The 13,622-nt window shown below is 33.3% G+C and overlaps 1 protein-coding gene across 10 annotated transcripts in view; it reads right to left on the bottom strand.

Moving 5' to 3' along the window:
• The window catches only part of DDHD1 (DDHD domain containing 1), a 92,153-nt gene that overhangs the window by 38,228 nt on the left and 40,303 nt on the right, over nt 1–13,622 (bottom strand). For 5 of the 10 annotated variants that reach the window (XR_005018813.1, XM_036843892.1, XM_036843884.1 and 2 more), the window contains exons 3-6: nt 13,598–13,618; nt 6,757–6,858; nt 4,613–4,741; nt 3,380–3,527 (exon numbers count right to left, since the gene is read on the bottom strand). Coding sequence is in view for 9 of the 10 variants with exons in the window: in XM_036843892.1 (XP_036699787.1) it covers nt 3,380–3,527; nt 4,613–4,741; nt 6,757–6,858; nt 13,598–13,618 (400 nt within the window). In the remaining variant the exon portion in view is untranslated. The remainder of the gene's footprint in view (nt 1–3,379; nt 3,528–4,612; nt 4,742–6,756; nt 6,859–13,597; nt 13,619–13,622) is intronic. The other 5 variants (XM_036843888.1, XM_036843890.1, XM_036843889.1 and 2 more) reach the window with 3 other exon arrangements.

Consider the following 13,622-nt stretch of genomic DNA (forward strand, 5'->3'; position numbering starts at 1 on the left):
GTCTGGAGCCTGTGCTCCGCAACAAGAGAGGCCGCGATAGTGAGAGGCCCGCGCACCGTGATGAAGAGTGGCCCCCGCTTGCCACAACTAGAGAAAGCCCTCGCACAGAAACGAAGACCCAACACAGCCAAAAGTAAAAATAAATAAATTAATTAATTAAAAAAAAAAAAGAATATATATATATATATGAAAGGAGAGCAATAGAAAATCATGCAAATTAATATCCAAGATACATTTTTTTACACAAGAAAGCAATGTCTAGAGTGTATATAGTATGCTGCTTTGTGAGTGAAAATAATCTGTATTTGTCTAAAGAAACTCCAGAAGAATAAAAGATAAATAACATTGCTCTGAGACACAAGGATGAGTGACACTGGGGGAAGATGGAGACAGGAAGAGAGTCAGACTTTTTTTTTTTTTTTAATAATTTTGAGGTTCGTTTAAACTCACTTCCTACATGTGTTTCATCAGGTTATTTTTAGATTTTTCAGCATGAATCTTTTTCTAAATTAATTAATTAATTATTTATTTTATTTTTGGCTGTGTTGGGCCTTCGTTTCTGTGCGAAGGCTTTCTCTAGTTGCGGCAAGCGGGGGCCACTCTTCATCGCGGTGCGCAGGCCTCTCACTATCGTGGCCTCTCTTGTTGTGGAGCACAGGCTCCAGACACGCAGGCTCAGTAGTTGTGGCTCACGGGTCTAGTTGCTCCGCGGCATGTGGGATCTTCACAGACCAGGGCTCGAACCCATGTCCCCTGCATTAGCAGGCAGATTCTCAACCACTGCACCACCAGGGAAGCCCAGGCGTTTTTCACTCTATACATTTTCCTATTTTGATTTGTGAACCATGTGAATGTATTTCTTATTCAAAAAATAAATCTTGTTGACATTCTTGTTTGCTGTGTCCTCCCATTTTTTTCTGTACATAGGGGTCTACACCAATTTATTTAAAAAATTATTTTGCTATCATTTTCAGTGAGGTTTCAGGAGGTAATAAGATAAGCTATGTGTTAAATCTGCCAGGCTTAACTAAAAGTCTCTTTTTACTCTTCTAAAATTGTAGCTTTAAAATTACTAATTTGTAAAGCAATTATAATCCAATAAAGATATTAAAAAAATAAAATTACTAATTTATTCTATTAGATATATAAGTTCAGTAAAGATTTCCCTTGTAATAAAATGCCACAAAAAGTAAATCCAATTGTATTTAAAATACATTCATCCCTTTTAGTAAACCAATTCTGATATTCCTAGAAGTTGTCTATAAACTTTCTTCTCAACTCATTTAAATAATAAACATATTTTGCTGGAACAAAATTGATTAAATCCAGTTTGAATTCATTTGCACATTCACTAAAATAAGGTAAGAGGCGAAAATCTCTATTTCCAGGCCTCTGGGACATGATTTCAAGAGATCCACAGAGAACAGCAGGTTGCCAAAGAAGTGGAGTGTGGTAACCCCTTATTCTATGTTGCTCATTTCCACAGTAGTCTCACAAATCAGATCACAAGTACAAACAAGCTTCAGAGTAGCAATGACAAGGATGAAGTTAATTTTACTTTCTTTAAAGTCCTGGACAACTAACTTAGGAATGGTAGAAAGCCTGGGAAGGGTAAGAAATCCTCTGAGCTTTCCCATCTATTATTGAGCAGAATTCCTTTCTGTTTGAATATTTTCCATCAATTACTAATTTATGTGAGGAGTTTCCCATCAAATTAACCTGTCTCTGAAGAAATGATGGCCACCTTCTCTGTAGTGAACACTTTTTTTTGAGCCACCTTATATTCACTCATCCTACTTCCAATGGTAGCTCTTGATTTTTATCTGTGGCTCTACCTCTCCCTATGGTTATGATGAAGCCAACTTCCATCTGATTCTAGGGTAGAAAGATGACAAGTTTTGCAGATCAGATCATGGCCATGCATAGATTCAGGCAGTTGGAGGTGACACCATCAGTCACTGAAATGCATAGACTAGCAGGGACTTCTGGAAAAAAAGACTTTTCTTCTTGAACTCGAACACAAGATGATATAAACCACATCTGGAACCACAGGAGATGTCTGAAAATAGCTCAAAAATGAAGGCAAGTAGAACAGATAGAAACTGGATTCTGATGACTTGTTTGGCAAATCTTAGACTTGTCAGTTTTATGCGCTACTAATCCTCCTTTTGAGTTAAGTTTTCCCTCACTTGCACCCAAAGAAATCAAGCTGGTACCTTTTCCAATTATCAATAGCTGCTGGTACCTTTCCAATTATCAATAGCTCCAGAGAGAACATGTTATTAAAACTACTTCTCACGTTCCTTAGATAACCAAGCAAAAAATTAGCATCTTGACACAGAATATAATAAAAATATTGTGGGATGTAATGTGCAAATCATCAGAAAATAGAATCAGAGGGAAGAGATCTCTGTAATACAAGCTATGGAGATTGACAAGGATCAGGATGGCCTGGCAGTATCTGACAAAGATTTTTTTTTCCAAATTGAACTGTATTTTTATTTTAATCCATGAGCTGGCATTAAGAGGTATTACAATAAAAAGTGAAACAGAACACTGCATTATTATAGAGATATTGCTGAGGACATAGTTCCTGGTATCACACAGTATTTGCTTTATAAGGACTCAAGAAATACATTTACTTGAAGCTTCAGAACCTGATAAACTGTTCTCAACAACTGATTTGTTCTCATCATATTATAAATCTGATAAGATTTTTCTTTATACTGGCTGCTAGTTCAGAGCCAAGTTTGTGGTGGAACCCTTAACTCTAAAATTTCCTTTTAACACAGTCCTAAACATTTTTGAAGCACAAATACAAACACCCCTCCCCCCAACAACATCTTAAAAAGTTTTTAGAATAAAGCTGAATATAAATAAACAAGGTAAATAACCGGCCTGGTGTGTTGGCAAAGCACCCACTGTTCGTTCTCCGTGTAAAATTTAGAGTTCAATTTCCTCTGGTTGTAATTACTTGGACAAGTTAAGCTGCTGACTGGCAACTTAAACAATTCTTAGCTTTTTCAGAATTATACAGTATTATCAGTTTCTGCAATGCAGAGAGTAACATATAAACTTAAAACCAGACTTTTTTCTTGCTTTCGACCTCAGTTTAATGTAAACTAACAATATATTAAGTTAAAAAGGCTTTCTTAACCCTCTTCTCCATGTTATGGAGGAAAAAGAATCAAATAAATATCATCATCATCATCTAGATATAATCACTCTCAAAATCTGGTCCAGAAACTTACTCTACAACTTAAACAGATAGAATAGTTGGCACTGGAGAAGCATGTGGCATAATGATTAAACTCTATTATACCCTGGACAAAAGTTTGGACTCTGACTAGATGGAGAATGTATTCATCAAAGAACTCACATGGCTGTATTTTTGATAATTCTTCCTTGGTCCATTTTCTGCCCAATGCCATGCACAACAAATACAATATGGGCAGTCTGTGATGGCTTGTCTTCTAATGTGGCTTCTTCTACATAACCTCTATGAAGTCTGGTCCCACTACTTGACGCTGTAGGAAAATTATGATTCTAAGTTTGTTGTTTATTACAGAAATAGCATTTTCACAATATATTGAAAAAATAAAGAAATAAAAGGAATACTATGAAAAAATTTCACTGGGTTGGGGGGGATAAAATTTGTAAGATAAGTATTGATCAGTTCTAATATAAACTGCTGAACTGGACATGACAGTGAAGCCAGAAACCATAAGGCAAAAGGAAAGAAAAAAGGATGAACTGAACACATAAAAATTAAAAACTTCTCTATAATGAATGTATCATGAAACAAAGATAAAAGATGAATGACAAACTGGGAAAGTTTTTGCAAAATATGACACACAGTAATAAGTTAATTACATAAGTATACAAAAAGAACTTATTCATCAAAAAGTGAAATGAATCATCCAAATAGCAAAACGGGCTAAAGATGTTGATAAAGTAACTCACAAAACAAATACAACTGACTAATGAACATGTAAATATTCAAGCACATCTATTATCAAAGAATTAAAAATGAGACAGTAAAAAAATTATCAGACTTAGAAAAAATTTTTGAAAGAAGTTATTTTTTGATAATGCATTCACCTCTTCCCCAAGTACCAGTCCCTCTTTTCTTTCTTTTAGTCAAACTTGTTTAAAGAGCTATCTATTCTCACTGCCTCCATTTCTTCAACTTCTACTTAAACTTCAACCCATGCCAAGCTGGTTCTGTCCCAGCAATGCCTCTAAGTCACCGATGAGCTACATCTCACTAAATCCAGTGAAAAATTTCCAGTCTTCATCTTTACTGACACTATATTTCAACTGCCATGTTTTATTTCACATCACTGCCTCAGGTTTGACTGCTTTTGTGCTTTTAGAAGTAAAAAGTGTATTTATTAATCTTGCCAGACCATTCTAAATATATAATTATTCATTAATGAATACATGTTAACTCAGTCACCTTAAAAAAAGTTTAACAGGGTAGTAACTGTCACTAAATTTAATACATACTTAAAAAATACTAAACATAAAACCTGAATCATCTATTTTGCACATAAGAGAAAAAGTTAGATTCCCAACATTTTGACAAACTCTAGTACTATTTAACAAATACCTTTAGAAAATCCCAGCTTTTGAGTAACTGTTCTCGCAATTTTAGACGTTGTTGCATCACTGTAAAGATACACTTCATCCACACTGTGCCAGTCCACGTGGTTTCGACTCAACTTGAAACTATGAATAGCTGTTGCAAAAAGGAAAAACTAATTTGAAGGTCTCCAAGACAAACCTCATTTGTGTGAAAATTATAATACACAGATCTTTTGAATCAATATTTTAACTCAGTTCAATAAAAAACTATTTCATTGAAACATATATTGATGTGAACCAAGTAATGGATAGGTACTTTATAAGTTATTAAGCATGCTACAGGAAAAGGTAACTTGCTGGAACAACATGGAATAAACTGGCTTAACTACCATAATTTTAACCTCTATAGGAAATATGCTCTGATTATTTTTCTTTAACATCTTTATTGGAGTATAACTGCTTTACAATGGTGTGTTAGTTTCTGCTTTATAACAGTGAATCAGTTATACATATACATATGTTCCCATATCTCTTCCCTCTTGCGTCTCCCTCCCTCCCACCTGCTCTGATTATTAAAGAACTGCTTTCCCAGGTGATGTGGCCATTCCTTAGGACTAAGGGATATACACCTTCATGAAAGTTCTCAGTACCTTTGACATAGAAACTTAAGTTTCATTTCTTCTGTTGATTTTATTTTTTGATCTGTGAAAATTTCACTCAGCACAAGATAAAACAAGACTCAGATGAAAAAAAATTATCTTTAAACTGGGAAGAGAATCATCTAATTTATTAGAATATAAGGTATTTTTGGAATGGATACTAAAGCCAGTTATCACTGAGTACTGCCCACCATAACAGAACTCCAAGGTTGAAAGATCTTTTAACAAGAAATAAATTTTTTCCTACTATTATGTTCAAATTAGTATGGTTATTTCATTTCTGTAACCGAGGTATGCTTGGTGAAAATTAGCTCTTAAAAAAAAAAAATGCAAACCTATATTCTTCAGGAATACGCAAACTCTGTGAGGCAGGGACTATACCTTGGTCATTTTGCATCACTAGCATCAAACACAGTCATAGCACAGTGCTTGCCACATATCACCAATTTTGTAATGTTTGTAGAAGCAACAGATTAAGAAAATTGTCAAAACATGTCCACCAATTCACAGTTTGATGTCTTATAGTCTGAAGGACTTAAACTTTTCCTCTTTATCTCTTGTATAGAGGTAAGAAAAATTCACAGACCTTCAGAAAACCAGCCACCTTCAAATCACTACGCCTAATTTATTTTCTTAAAATCCTCTTTAGGCAAAAATATTATCTCCCATTATATATAAAGACATAGAGGTACAAAGGGATTAAGTGACTTGCCACAAAGCTAGTTAGTGACAGAGTCCAACTCTTCTGATTTGAAGACGCTAACTATGAAAGGATGGAGTCCTGGTCAAGATCTAGGATCATAAGACATTTTTGTGAAAAGCTATTCCTTACTAGAATACATAGAGAAGCAAATCATTGCCAGGAAAATGTACTTCTGAGTTATGGTACAAACGCCACTTCAAAAATTTACGAAAAACCTATTTATATCTTACTTACCTGCCAGGACACATTACTAACATTGAACACAAGACCAAGATGAAATTAACAAAACAAACATGAATAACATCTTCAGTTGCAAATAAAACACAAAACCAGTGTACAAACTCAGCGTTTTAAATAAAAGAACTTTTCATAAATTAAAAAAATCTTTTCCAGGAGTTTAATAATTATTTACTTTTCTACTTCTATGTCTGATCCAAGTCAGTACTTTAAGCCTCTTAATCCAATGTTTCGAAACTGCATTTTGTTAAAATAGTTTTGAGCAACATATGCTTAAATCATTAAAACTATAAGACCAAATTAAGCCAACAAAATTTTGTTTCTCTCTAAACCATTCATGTTGTCTTAAAGCATCTTAATATTGGCGAATATCCCATTATTGAACTATACACATTGTTTGCAAATGTTTACACCACTTATAATTAACACTAAGCAAAATAACACAATGGATACATTTCTAAAATACTAGTAATTTCTATGCTCTAAATACAACCGAATGCTATAAACACAACTGAAAGCTACAAGCCAGGTATATAACTACATGGAGAAGTAAAACTACAATTACTGTACCTTGGGAACGCTTTCGTTTAAGACCTGCCGCATCTGTACTCTCCTTATATCCTCTCCATTTGAACAGAGAAGGGAGGGAGAAGGGAGGGAGGTGGTAGACAACTAAGAAAGCAAAAACACTGAGCTTCAAAGTAAATTTTAAATGAGGTTTGCCTTTTTGTTGTATTAACTTTAAAAAATGAGTTGTATTTGACAAACATTATTCTAAATGCTTTATTTATATAATTTCTAATTAAAAATCAGTGCAGCAAAATATTAGTTTAATAATGTTTATCAAATATATGTTCTACTTTTACTGAAAGTAAAAAAGGCAAATGATATCTAAATTTATCAATTAAAGACAACTATGTGATCACCATTTTTAATGTCTTTGTATAGATGGAATAAAAAAATAGAACACGGCATTTTTGTATGCATAAGAGATTTATAAACCACATCTTTACAATACTAAGGTTATTTACTCTCACCAAATTTATGACTATGACACAGCCAACATCTGATGTGCAAATTGAAAATGCAGTAAATAACATAAACATCTAATGCAGCTTTCCTAAGAAGATACCACAGTATACGTTCCACTAGATGCTTTCCCTTATTGAAGTGTAATAGAGCCTTCCCACAGAAACAAAATATTCTTTTCACAACTCTGTTCAAGTTGTTAAAATACTTTTAAAAATGAAACTTTTCTCAAAAAAAATTAAGTTGAAAGCTCTACTTTGAACTGACTTATTAGTAACAAAATAATGAAAGATTTGTTAGCAATAGAATGACAAAAAAAAGTCATTAGTAAAAATGTATGCTGTGACATCTTGTAAGTGTAAAACAGACAACAGAGTAAAGCAGACAACAGAGTAAAGCCAGACATAGACTTGATATTTGGTAAATCAGTAGATAACCTTAAAGTCAACAACTTTCCCTGTCAAATATTGCTAGTTATATATCAATAAATTTCTTTACATTTTAAATGAGCAATTATTTTAAAATCCACTTAGAATTGAATCTTACAATCATTTTCCTTACCGTTCAGTTAATCACAGAATCTTTATGATTTAGTTCAAATTTATGTTCTAATACATTTGATTTTCATCCTCACTCCCTTCTACATTAATGTGACATTCAAAGGTTAAATACTGCTCAAATACAAAAATATTTAATTCCCGTTGAATAGTACTAGAAGTTAAAAAAGAAACCTGCTGTTATATACAGATAAGGTATATTTAAAGATATATGTGATAAAGGTAATTGAGAAGTGCTTACGAGGCACTTAATAACTTTAACTGTATGTAATTAGATGACTATAAAAAAGTATAGACAAGAATTAAAAACTGGGTTGTAAAATTAGGATTATGAAAACATTTCATTGTCATAGAGGGGTGGAAAATGACAACCAAAGTAATTTTCTTCACTGAACATGTTTCTTCTTTCATGTGCCTTCTGGTCAGTTACTGAGGAGTAGATGTGCCACTTGCAAGAAACATTTTCACACAAAAAAAATCCTTAGGAAAAAGCTAACATAACCAAGTAGATCAAATTTGGCATAAACTTGAGACTACTGCTCAAACAAAACCTAGATTTTATAGGTCTACTAGTAAAACTAACATGAAACAATTCCACATTTACTAAAAAAGAACTAGTGGGAAACACATGGACCACCTGATCACACTTAAAATTACATAAACACTTTCTAAAAGCTAGTCAAGATACAAAAATGAAAGGCTTTTTTCCCCTAAAGGAATACTAATTTAAGGATTAACATAAAGCCAAACACCCCAATATACTAAAATCACAGAAGCATATTTTTTTACAAAATTAGATAGACATGCTTCTTTACTTTCTTCTCATATTTAATTCTTATTTTCACCTGAAAATCATTTGCTTTGTGACAACATCCTCTAGCACAGACAGCTTAACTTTTTTTTCAACCCAAAGCAAAGGATAAGTACCACCATAAGTACAGCAGAGACAAAAAGGGTTTACTATCATTCCAACAAGGATCACTGAAATAAAGTTTTAGTTAAGAATTCTTATATAGTGTTAGCAGAAGTATGCATAAACACAAAATGCAACTAAAATGCTAATTAAATGCTAACATTTAATAAAACTTTTCATTTATGTATTAAAGTCTTACAAAGCAATGAAAAAGATTTTAAGTACTAAAATAGAGTGTTTTCAATAAATTTCCTTACTATAATTCATCTCTTAAAGAAATGTTCTTCATTATATAATTCTGAAAGCAGAGTATCAAAAAAGGGGGTTGCTGATGATATACTACTCCCTAGAATAGAATAACTCTATAACTTTTCCCTCTATAAAAGCTGGCAACCTAGATAATCTCAACTGCAAGGGAAGTAGTTTTGCACATCTCAAACCTACCAACTATAATGAGAAAACTTCTGTCAATCTTCTTAGATCTCAGAGAAATTAAATTAAATATATTTATAAAAATTGATAACTAAAAGCTAGAAGGTGGGAATCCTCTTAGTCACCAAAGAGAAAGGAAAAGAAAAGCTGGTTAGAAAGGGTTAATACTCCTTCCCTCTCCCCAACCCGGCCCTCCCCCTTTTAGACTTCTGAAATGATATATTCACAGTTTGGGATATCCTTATCCAGCAATAGGATAGGCATATACACTACATGCCAAATTGTTAAATGCTGTAAATCGTTAGAGATCCACCAACACTTGTGCTGTCATAGCACCCCAAATTAGCTTGAACAGTAAAAAGTCCTTTTTTTTTTTACTTTCAGCCTACCTGTGATTTTATATTGAATGTGACTCTACTAGACAACATACAGTTGGATCTTGCATTCCTAGCAAATCTGTCGATCTCTGTTTTTTAATTGGAGTGTTAGTTCACTTATATTTACTATAGTTTTGATATGGGTGAATTTAGTTCTACCATTTCCCATATATTTTCTTTGTTCCATCTGTGTTTCTTGTTTCTCCTTTTGTTGTTTCTTTTGATTAAATATTTTTTACTATTTTAATTTCTCTACTGGCCTTAAGAAAAAACAAAACACCTTTTTATTGTGGAATAATTTTCAACCTACAGAAATGTTGCAAAAATAGTACAGAGAGTTATCATATATATCTTTCACCAGCTTCTCCTAATGTTCGCATAACTATAGTACAATTATCAAAACGAAGAAATTAACATTGGTATAATACTATCAACTAAAATATTGACTTTATTCTGATTTCTCCAGTTTTTCTATTAATGTCCTTTTCTGCCCTAGGATCCAATCCAGGGTACCATGTTGTATTTTGTTGTTATGTTTCCTTAGTTTCCCCTAAACTACGACAAATTCCTCAGTCTTTCCTTGTCTTTCATGATCTTGACACTTAAAAAATTTTTTCAGCTTTACTGAGGTACAATTGACAATATTATAAGACATTGAAAGTGTATACTGTGTTGATTTGACATACATTGTGAAAGGATTCCCCCCATCTAGTTAATTATGACCTTGACACTTGCGAAGAATACTGATAAGTTACTTTGTAGAATGTCCCTCAATTTGAGTTTGTCTGTTTTCTCATAACTGGATTGAGGTTATGCATTTTTTGACCAGAGCAGGTGCAGAACTACCCATTTAGTTCAACCATTTTTTTTTACTGATTACTGCTTGCATAGATAAATTATAAAATGAGGGAAATACTACTCTAGTACTTTTAAGTATTTACAAAATTACTTATTTGAAGGCCTGATTTTATTTGTATGATTCATCCCCAGTGAACTTCTAGCTTTCATTTGTTAGGCTGCTAGATAAACATTTCCTAGCCTAGGAGGTGGGGTGGGAAGAGAATCATTTTTAATTTTAACTCTCAGAGAAAATGAAATCTAAATCACAAAATATGATTATACTTTGGGGGTTTATCTTTCTTTGAATGATAAAAAAGTTATGCTAAACTTCAATCGATCATTCATTCCTTCATTCATTTATGGCTATGTTGGGTCTTCATTGCTGCACGCGGCTTTCTCTAGTTCCAGTGAGCGGAGGCTACTCTTCGTTGCGGTGCGCGGGCTTCTCATTGCGGTGGCTTCTCTTGCTGTGGAGCATGGGCTCTAGGCACGCAGGCTTCAGTAGTTGTGGCTCACGGGCTCTAGAGCGCAGGCTCAGTAGTTGTGGCACATGGGCTCAGTAGTTGTGGCTCACAGGCTCTAGAGCGCAGGCTCAGTAGTTGTGGCACACGGGCTTAGTTGCTCCGCGGCATGTGGGATCTTCCCGGACCAGGGCTCAAACCCATGTCCCCTGCATTGGCAGGCGGATTCCCAACCACTGTGCCACCAAGGAAGCCCCAATCAATCTTTTTAATTCAATGCTTACTTTGAGATTAGTAGAATAATTAATAAGGAGAGAATAATAAATATATTCAGTGTATTTGTGGCAATAACTACCCTAACCAAGACATAGATAAGGTCAGAAGGAAAAGGAATTAGTATTTCATTTTATTTCATTAGTATTTTATGTCCTTCAAGGCAAGAACTCTGTTAAGTTTCTTAGGAATTCCCCAGAGCACTTAAAAAGAGTTCTTGAATATAGTACTTAAAATTTTTTTTAAATTATTAAATACGGGACTGTACTCCTTTGTACACTCTACAATACAATAATTGTATTGTACAATTTGTACAATTTTGTACAATTGTACAAAAAATATTGTACAATTTATTGTACAAAAAATATTGTACAATTTATTGTACAATAAATACTCTATTGTACATCCCTTTTCAGAATGTTTAACATGCACTGTCTACTTTGTTATCTTGTACTTACTCTTTGTAACTTCTCATCTGCAGGCTTTGTCACCCCCAAAGGTTTAAAACTCCCTGAGGGCCAAAACCCTGTCTGTTTCTTTCACAAAAGTAACTGGCACAGTACTATCTGCACAAGGAATATTCAAAATCTTCTAACAATATGAAGAGTCAAGGCTTTATCCTATGTACATGAGAAAATTTAGGTGGAAAAGTTATTTTTCTCCCCTCAGATTAATAAAATATGAAATTTCAGAAGCTTGGAGGTAAGAAGCAAAATAATCAAAAAATTATAATACTTTTTATCTTTGTTGAGTTATTTTTTGAGTTATTTTTCCAACGGTAGCTTTTTGGGCAGCAAATGTTCTTTCATTAAGACCAGTGATAATTTTCAAATGTACTACAGAATTTCCCATAGTCTTCAAAGTCAAAAGTCACATTTTAACACATGAATGTATGCTTTACATAATACTAAATAACAAATAAAATGGCTGGAAATTCATGACAACAGTATATATACTGAATTGAAGTTATAATCTTTGTTGATAACAAAACATGCTGATGTTTTATGTCACAGTATATTTAAAAAATCAATTTTTCTTCCAATGAACCTCAAAAGATCATCATTTTGAAAGATTACAATACAAAAGTGTTCTAACAGTTTAACAATTTTCTGTTATTACTAATTAGAATTTTACCACTCAATGTGTATCTTTAAGGCTAGCAAAAAATAATACTATAATCTCCCAGATTGATACTCAAGAACTGACACAGACTCAAAGATATACTGAAAAAATCTACTCATACAAATAAACTATGTTCTTTTATCAGACTTATTTAAGTGACTGGATCATAAAATTAGGGCACTTTGAAGAAAACTGAAGTATGCTGCTCCATTTAACATTTCAGATTCCAAGTAGATGGGATCTAGAGAGGAAACAGAGCTGATGACTAACTTCCACAGGGAGAATTAGCAAGTGGAAAAGAAATGCTTTGAACACAGTATGAGAAAGGGGACAATATACTTATATTTTTATTTTTCATACTCATCCTTTTCCTCCTCCAAGCTCTTGGGTTTTTTCCTTGCATTAATAGTAAAGAATTTGGGTGGATAAACTGGGTTTGTTAAGGTGAACTGCCATTTTTGAGGCAAGACTTCAGGAGAATTAATAGAAAGGAAAAAATCCAGAACTCAGCCTTTCCCAATAGGAATGAAATTTTGAAAAGAGTTCAGTCTTTCAAATACTATGAAGTAGGCTTTTGTGATTATTTTGATAGTGGTGATGAGAGGTTCCAAAATATTTCAGTCACTAATAAAAGATCAGAGATATACAAAATTTGCTATCTGTGCTTTAACCAGAGTATTGTCTTTATGGCAATCTGCAGGAGTATACATACAGCTCTGCTTTATAGATACTGAACTGTTCTTTATATATTGATATGTAAGAACCTTGAGCTTGAATTTCACATTGAAATAAGAACATAGTTGACTCTAGGGATTAGCAAAATGAAATATTTAAAATTCCTAGACTATGGTATCTGGCACATAATAGACATTTCTTAGATTTAATTACCAATTTATTTAGAAGCCACCATTTTCCTCAATTATGCAGACTTTTAAAGGTACAAAAGATATTTTTACTTGGTATAAGCTAAAGTACACAGTTTCCCTGCGTGTGTGTGTGTGTGTGTGTGTGTGTGTGTGTTCAGAGAGAGATAAAAGAGTAAGGAATAGGAGAGAGAAAAGGCTTGGAATGTTATTAACAATAAGGGGGAAAAAAAGCCAATTTAAAGCTTATTGTTTTGTAATTGATTATGTTATATAATCAATTGCTTCCAACTACATAATTCATTTTTTCCAAGCTGCATTCTGTGAATTACTTCATCAATATTGAGTTTTTCTGCTTATAGATAGATGTTTTTACAAGGAGAAGGAAAAAAAATCACTTAATTCATAGTTTAATTCACTAGATTAAGTAGGTCTTGCCAAGAAACTTCCCAAATAAAGGCAAGCATGGATGGAGAAACACTTTTAGGAAAAAAAAAATTAGAGAAATCCACAAATTCTAATCTACCTGTACTGTTATACTCACCGGAATAGTTGATCCCACTGCCTGC

The sequence above is a fragment of the Balaenoptera musculus genome, chromosome 2 (assembly GCF_009873245.2).
Source record: "Balaenoptera musculus isolate JJ_BM4_2016_0621 chromosome 2, mBalMus1.pri.v3, whole genome shotgun sequence".
NCBI lineage: Eukaryota > Metazoa > Chordata > Mammalia > Artiodactyla > Balaenopteridae > Balaenoptera > Balaenoptera musculus.